Below are 8685 nucleotides of genomic sequence, written 5' to 3' on the forward strand. Positions count from 1 at the left end.
TAAATATAAATACATTTTAAGGAAAAAAACAAAACCAAACAAATATCACCAAAAACAGTTGTTGCAATTCTGGGGACTGAACACAAAACCTTGCACATGGTAAGCAAGCCAAGAGCTCTAATATGGAGCTATATCCCCTGCGTAAGAGCTAAACTTTCAAGTTCCTGCTGCACAGCAAGTAAGTTGCCTCTGGAGTGATGGGATTACAGACATGCTACCACACCTGACTCATAGTTTCATAATCTAAGCACTTACCTTAAAATAGTAATCAGTAAAATAAAAGAGAGAAAGATCAGTTCAACTGTATACAGATCAGTGGGAAAAACAAAACAGAGTAATAAGTAGATAAAAATCAAATCAAATGCTCAAAATAATCTTCACAATGCTTTCTAAGATTTTCTCTCCATCAATTATGACAAAAAAATTTTGCCTGAGTCTTTTTTTTCGTTTTGTTTTTATTTTTTAAATTTATTTTAATTTTCTGTGAATGAGTATATTATTGCTCGCATACATGTAAGGGCACCCACATTGTGCAATGCCTGAGGAGGGCAGAAGAGGGTGTCGGATTCCCTGGAAGTGGAGTTATAGACAGTTGTTAACTGCCATGTGGATGCTGGGAACAGAACCTGGATCCTCTCCAAGAGGATCTTAACCACTAGCCATCTCTCCAGCCCCTGTTTTTTTTGAAACAGGGTCTCCCTGCAGCTTCAGTTGGTTGGCAACTATGTAGATCTGCCTCTGCCTGGGATTAAAGGTGTGCACCATCATGCCCAGCATAAATCTGTTTTTGTCTTTTTGTTGGTTGTCTTTCAAGTCACAGCTGACCTGGAAGTCATGATGTGAACCAGGGTAGCCTCGATCTCGCAGAGATCCACCGGTTTCTGCCTCCTGTGGGCTGAGATTAAAGGCGCACACCACCACACTGGGCATAAATCTGTTTTTATACCCACAAATCTCTCCCCCATATTAACAATTTTAAGTTGAATGTTAATATGTAGAAACCTTACCATAGAGAAAGGATCCTGTTCAATGAATTCTAATAGAATGGCTGTCTAATGGGGAAGAACATCTGCATTTAAACCAGCATATAATCATCCTTAATTCAGGAACAAAAAAACTATGAGATTATTTTGTCTTGTTCTCTTTCTCTCTCCCTCTGCCTCTCTCTTTTTTGGAGATAGAGTCTCATGTATCCTAGGTTGGCCTCAAACCTGCTATGTAGCTGAGGATGACATTCAACTCCTGCTTCTCCTGTTTCCACCTGGATTACAGGCTTGGGCCACAGTGCACAGATACTTTTTTTTTTTTTTTTTTTTTGTAGGTATGTATTCTTCCTAACAGTGGTCGAAACTGACATTCATATGGACCTTAAGATATAGGCAGTAAGTTTAATAACCTATAAAAGTCATGAATGGGCCAGGCGTGGTAGCACATGCTTTTAGCCCCAGTATTTGGGAGGCAGAGGCAGGTGGATCTGTGAGTTTGAGACCACCCTGGTCTACATAGCGAGTTCCAGGCCAACTGGGACTACAGGGAGACCCTGTCTCAAAAAAAAAAAAGTCATGAATGGATTGTCCAGCTAAAAGTTCAAAGATCCTCTTAAACATCAATAAACTAAAAAAATTTTTACATTTACTCATTCACTTATTTTGTGTGTATATATATGGGGGTGCACTATGGTGCACATGTGAAGGTTAGAAGACAACGTGTAGGAGTCAGTTCTTTTCTTCCATGATGAGGATTCTTGTGATCAAACTCAGGTCATCATGCAAGAGCCTTTACTTGCTGAGTCATGTTAAAATTTTTGTTCTTGTTGTTTAGCTGGGTGCAGTGGCATGCACCTTTAATCTCAGCACTCAGGAGGCAGAGGCAGGCAGATTTCTGTGAGTTTGAGGCCAGTCTGGTCTACATAGTGAGTTCCAGGTCAGCTGGGGCTACAGGGAAACCCTGTCTCAAAAGAATTTTTTTTTTTTTTAATAAGTATGAAAAGGGGCTGGAGAGAGGGCTCAGCAACTGGTTACTCTTGCAGAGGACCCAGGTTTGGTTCTCAGAACCCACATGGTGTCTAACAACTGTTAGTAACTCCAGTTCCAAGGGATATGACACCTCCTTCTGGCCTCTTCGGGCACAGCACGACATGAGCGTACTTAGTCACACATGCAGGCAAAACATATATACATAAAACAAAACAATAAAAGATGTGAAAAGATCAAATTAGCTTTTTTTTTTTTTTTTTTGAGACAGGGTCTTGTGTAACCCAGGCTGGCCTTAGACTCATTATGTAGCTGATGATGACCTTGAACTTCTGATCTTCCTCTGTCAGAATTACTAGGTAAGTTCTGGTATTAGTCTCATGTGCCACCATTCTGAGTTTATGCAGTGCTAGGATTTGAACACAAAGCTTCGTGCATACTACCAACTGAACTGAATCTCCAGTTAATTAGAATTCTCCTACCAACTTAAAGCTAGGAGTAGTGAGGCTCACCTGCAATTCCAGCACATGGTAGGTAGAGGCAAGAGGAAAGCAACTCTGGGCTATATTGCCAGCCTAGGCTAAATGAGACTCTGTCTCAAAAACGAAAGATAAACAGGCAAACATTTCTTACATTAATTAAAAGAATCCAAGAGTATGTTTATGCATGTGGGATAAAAAGTTGAAAGATACCTGGTGAACATAGAGTACTGAAAGCTAAAGCATATTAGAAGGATAAAAGCTAAAGGATCTAACTGTAATGACAAGTACGGTACTGTCATTTAGTTCCTACCTTACCTCTTACTTAAGAGTACAACTATATAATAAAATAATCTGATTGTACTGCTCTTAGCAATAATGTAATATGAATAAAACTTTCAAAGAGGTTGAACTAGTCTGTTAAATGCAAAGTAAAATAACTCATAAATGGAGATTCGCTAATCAGATATGACAAGAGATCTTGGATTTGCTTTTTGACATTGTAGACAGAACTGTAACAAAAAGAAAAGCAACCCAATTAAATAGGCAAAAGATCTCAGTAAACATTTCTCTAAAGATATGTAGATAGCCAGCCAGTAAATAGAAAGGTAGTCAGCAAGTGAAAACCACGTAATACTCCTTCATAAATATAATAAATAAGAATAAAGAATAGCTGGGCGTGGTGGCACATGCCTTTAGTCCCAGCACTCGGGAGGCAGAGGTAAGCAGATCTCTATGAGTTTGAGGTCAGCCTGGTCTATAGAGAGAGTTCTAGGCAGCTGGGTCTATGGGGCCTGTCTCAGAGACCTAAAAAAAAAAACCCAAACAAAACCAAACCAAACAAGAAATGAAGTGTGATACAATTTATAACAATAAACCCTGGAAACATGCAAAGTAAAAGAAATCAGATCCAAGGCAGCCAGCAGCTACTCTGTACGTCTATTTCCTATGATGTGTCCAGAATAGATAAGGTCATAAAATTAGTGACTGCCTATCACTAGGTGAGGAAAACTTGATTATTACTACCAATAGATTAGGGTCTCCCTCTCTTCCCTCTCTCCCTACTCCCACCCCCACAGTCTTGCTATGTAGCCCTGGCTGACTAGAACTTGCTATTTAGACCAAGGCAGCCTCACACTTTCATTAATCTCAGCTCTGCTGCACTACAGGTTGCGCCATCACGCCTCGTAGCTTTCTTTTAAAGAGTGATGATAATCCCTTCTAAAACTGACTGTGGGGGCTAGAGAGATGGTTCAGTTTTAGGGTATTCTTTTCATGGGTTTAGTAACTCTAGCTTTATTCCTATTTTATATTTTGATATTCTTTGGAGTGAGGCTATCTGAATTAGTTTTGATGGATGATTTATGTATGATGTGCTTGCCAGAGCTGGCCAACTTTATCTGGTTATTTTCCCTCAATTTCTATTAAATGGAGGTAAAAAAACGCATCCTTTCATCTAATTCAGAACTCCTACAGCACTCGTCTTTCTACTACATTCCAGTTACAAAACAACTTCACTCTAAGCATACCATGCCATTTCATGACACACCTCTGTTGTGTCCTGATGTAGATAGAGCTAAATAAGGGACCTTAAAATAGATTTTGTTCACCAGGCGTGGTGGTGCACGCCTTTAATCCCAGCACTTGGGAAGTAGAGGCAGGCGGATCCCTGTGAGCTCAAGACCAGCCTGGTCTATATAGTGAGTTCCAGGACAGCTGGGGCTACAGGGAGACCCTGTCTCAAAAAGACCAAAAAGGAAACAAAAACAAACAACAGAAAAAAAAAAGAAGTTATGTTACACATAATTCTTACCTTGCTTTCTCTTTCCAATTCACTCCGCAGCCATTCAAAGTCACTGTATCTTCTTCTTACAGTAGATTCTTTCAGCTTGAAGATGGGAAGATTTGTCTGAAACCAAAAAAGTCACTGCTAAGTGGAAGCATGTTAAAGGGTCAGAGAGGGACGGGGTAGATATCTGTTAAACTGATAACAGGACAAACTGATTACCTTAAGAAAACCATGAAGTTATGAAGCATACTCCCACTGAGCTAAATGTTCCCAAGCTCTTCTTTTACTTTCTATTTTGAGACAGGGTCTCACTAAGTTGCCTAGGATAGCTTTGAATTCACTGTATGGCCAGAGTAAGCCTTGAACTTGCTATCTTCCTGCCTCAACCTCTTGAGTAACTGGGACTATAAACCTTGGGTACTAGGCCCAGCAGAGAATATTTTTTCTTTTTGCAATGTAGGGGATTGAACTGAGGGCTTTGCACATGATGGGCAAGTTTTCCATTACTGAGTCAAACCTCCAAGGAATACAACTTTCCTTTTTGAAATTTATTTTGTGTGTGTGGATGAGAGCACAGGTATGTATGTGAGCACATTTTGAGACTTAGTTCTTTCCTTTACCATGTTTTGAGATAGGATCTCTCTTGTTTCTGCTACCAAGCTGTGTACTTCCAGCCATCTGCCCTGCAAGCTTCTGGGTGATGCTCCTGGTCCACCTGCCATCTTGCCATAGAAGTGCTGGGATAGCAGAAGCCCACAATCACACCTGGCTTTTCACACTGGGTTCTGAGCAGGCTTTTTACTGCTGAGCCATCATCTTCCCAGACTTAAAATATTATGCTTAACTGACGTCTAAAAAATGCCCTCTCCCCAAAGCAGGGAAATGCTGCAGTTTCTGTAATCACCACTAACAGAAAATTAAGAGCCAAAACCAACCAACCAACCAACCAACCAAACAAACAAACAAAAAAACCAAACCAAACCAAACCAAACCAAACCCAAAAAGGCAATTAAGGGGGCTGGAGAGATGGTTAAGCAGTTAGGAGCAGTTACTGTTCTTGCAGAGGAACCATGTTCAGTTACCACACCTACAGTAGGCAGCTTACAACCTTCTCTAAGTCTAGCCTGAGGAATCTCATGCCCTTTCCTGGCCTCCGGGGGAACTACACTCATGTGCACATACCCAGACACAAACACATACACATTATTCAAAAATAAACAAATTTTAAGCCGGGCATGGTGGTGCACACCTTTAATCCCAGCACTTGGGAGGCAGAGACAGGTGGATCTTTGTGAGTTCAAGGCCAGCCTGGTCTACAGTGAGTTCAGGTCAGCTGGGACTACAGGGAGACCCTGTCCCCAAAAGACAAATAAATAAATAAATATTAACAAAAAGCTATTAAGGACTGAGTTTGTAGTTCAGTGTAGAATATGCTCTTAGCTCATGTTAGGCTTAAATTAATTTAGAGTCAGTAGACCAGGCTTATAGACCCATCCAGTGCTTTACAGGCAGAAGAGAATGTTTAAGAACTAAAAACATGATACCTAGGTACTTTGAGGTTAGCCATAATGTAACATAATTTTTGGTGACTTTTGGGGCAAATTTTGTCCTTTATAAAGTTGCAAAGGCTATTTATTGCTCTTTCTGACTACTTAAAAAAAAAAGTAGCAAGAGGGCCATGATAGTGATGGCAGATAAAGGAACTTGCCGCCAAGCCTGATTTGACCTTAATTCAATCCCCAGAACCCATGTGGCCAAGAGAACCAATTCTGGCAAGTTGTCCTTAACCTTTACACACATGATATGGTGGGCACACACAAATCCAGGCTAGCTGGAGCTACAGGGAGATCCCATCTCAAAAAAACTAAAACAGCGAACAAACAAAAACAAGATTCTCCTTTAGCTAGGTGTGGTGGCACACCTCTCTAATTCTAGCCCTTGGGAGAGACAGGTGGATCTCTATGAGATCAAGGCCAGCTGGGGCTACAAGGAGATCTTGTCTAAAAAACAGACCAAAAAAGGGAGGTGGGGGTAGGGAGAAGACTGAGGCTGAAGCTTAGTGGTTGAATGCTTACTTGGAATGCTGGGGTCCTGGGTTTGATCCTTAGCACAAAAGAAAGATAACAGAAAGCTACTTAATATGAGCCATCTCTCCAGCCTTTAATACTACCTACTCTTAATTTTGTTCTTAATTCAGCATTTTCCTTTTTAGGACTGTATACTGTTTAATAAGGGGGGGAGGGAGGAATGCACCATGTGAAGGAAAGGCTAGTTTCCTACTTTGTAGATCCAGACATCACCTTGTAAAATTCATTGCTAAGAAAATTCCACTCATTTGTTAAACTTAATGCCACTAGTAAATAGCTGTCATTCAGGAGAAGAAAAGTTTTCTATTCAGGCCTAAATCCATTTTGTAGTGGTGTCAATTTTTCCCAAAGTGTATTAACTTCTATGTTGTATACCACAGAGCTTGGATTCCTCTACAGATGCTATTGGGCATAACAGTGTATAGGTTTCAAGCATGAAACCAAATCTCACAAGAGGTTTAAAAGCACTTGAATTTTCTTTCCCAGGTAACCACAACATTTGTTCATTGTATTAATGACTAAGAGCAAAATTGCACCTAACAAGACTCTTATTATACTAAAAGTCAAGCTTGTATTTAGAGATGCTGGCTTGCTATACAGAGGGGTATTCTCATTCCTCAGAATAAAAAAAAAATGAGGTCCCCCGGAGAGCAGGATGGCAATTCACAGAAAGAAAGCAATGGATTATTTCTCTCTAATTTCACCCATTGGCTTTTTAACCAAGTTCACCCTTCCGCATTAAAATATTAAGTCTTTGTAAGTGTCTAAAGATAGAAAGGTCTTTAACAGAGCTGAGTATTTTCTGCAGGTGAGATTTTACATTTTGAATTCCCTCCTCTCAAATTACTTTACAAAAGAGATTAACTGCTCTCTTTATTCAGTATGTTAAGATCAGTCCTGTGAAAAGAGGTCCCTAAGAATTTTCATACTTCTGGGTACGGAAGTCTATAAAGTTAATCTCTGAAACAACATATCAAGCTTACAGGTACAATGTTGAGGGAAGAGCGCCAATTCAGCTCATTTTACCTTCCATTTTCCCTTTTGAACTTTTGACACAATCATGATTATATCTGATTCACTCTGAGTGAAGAATGAGGAGGAAAGTCTCTTCCCTTCTATATTAGCTAGTAGCTTATATATTCTAAAAAGGATTATGGCTAGTTTAAGAAAATTCTTTTTAGTTTTCTCTGGCTATGATTTTCTGAAGGAGGGCCAGTTTGGAGTTTTGACAGTCTAGCAAGAAACTTTGGATGAGGGTATCCAGTGGTAGTAAGAGTGCTTGCTCTGCATGAAAAAGGTGGTCTGTAGCTGGGCGTGCTGGTACACGCCTTTAATCCCAGAATTTGGGAGGCAGAGGCAGGCGGATCTCTATGAGTTCCAGGACAGCTGGGACTACAGGGAGACCCTGTCTCAAAAAGACTGAAAAAAGAAAAAGAAAAAAAGAAAAAGATCTCCTAGTGCTGCAAAAAACAAACCAAGCAGTAATTTAATAGTACTTTCCCATTACATTTAGAATATGGAGTTTGAGTGAATCTGTTAAAAAGTTTTTCCTGATCAAACCAGGTATGCTGGCACGTGTCTATAATCCCAGCACTAGGGAGGTAGAGGCAGGAGGATCAGGAGTTCAAGGTCATCCTCAAAACAGGAACTTTGAAGCCAGTCTATGTTATATCTTAAAGTTTTCCTGACCATTACATGGTCACTTGAGCATCATCAAAATAAACAAGTGTAAAATTGTCATGTTTATGACCCACTGAGCTCTCAGTAGACTTGCCACCTTCAAGTTATTTAATGCTGAGCCTGGCAAAGTAAGGACATTTCATCCCCTCTAGCTTTGGGAAGACATCAAGATATTATTTACTGAGCTTCTGTAAGGAAATAATGCTAGATAAGGAATCATTGAAATGAATAAAATGCTAATCCTTGTCCTAATGAAGCTTATGGAACACCAAGAACAGAAAACAAAACACATAAAAATTTAAAATTGGGGGCTAGAAAGACAGTTGAGTGGTATAACTGTCTGCCGCTCTTCCAGAAGACCTGAAATTGGTTCTCCTGACACCCACTCGGCAGCTCATTTACCTGCAACTCCAGTTCCAGGAGATCTGATGCCCTGTTTTGGCTTCTTTGGATATTTACATGGTACATATAAACTCATGCAGGGACACAAACATACATATAAAAATATTTTTAATTTGAAATTGTGTAGTTAAAAACAGCGCAAACAGCCAGGCGTGGTGGCACACACCCTTAACCCCAGCACTCGGGAGGCAGAGGCAGGCATATCTCTGAGTTCAAGGCCAGCCTGGTCTACATAGTTCCAGGACAGCTGGGGCTACAGGGAGACCCTGTCTCAA

The 8685-nt window shown here is 40.3% G+C and overlaps 1 protein-coding gene across 1 annotated transcript in view; it reads right to left on the reverse strand.

The window, feature by feature from the left end:
• The window catches only part of Snx3 (sorting nexin 3), a 42870-nt gene that overhangs the window by 7670 nt on the left and 26515 nt on the right, over positions 1-8685 (reverse strand). The window contains exon 2 of the mRNA XM_008850317.2: positions 4266-4361. Coding sequence (XP_008848539.1) covers positions 4266-4361 — 96 coding nt within the window. The remainder of the gene's footprint in view (positions 1-4265; positions 4362-8685) is intronic.

Source organism: Nannospalax galili, unplaced genomic scaffold, assembly GCF_000622305.1.
Source record: "Nannospalax galili isolate Female #2095 unplaced genomic scaffold, S.galili_v1.0 scaffold324, whole genome shotgun sequence".
In the NCBI taxonomy this organism is placed as follows: domain Eukaryota; kingdom Metazoa; phylum Chordata; class Mammalia; order Rodentia; family Spalacidae; genus Nannospalax; species Nannospalax galili.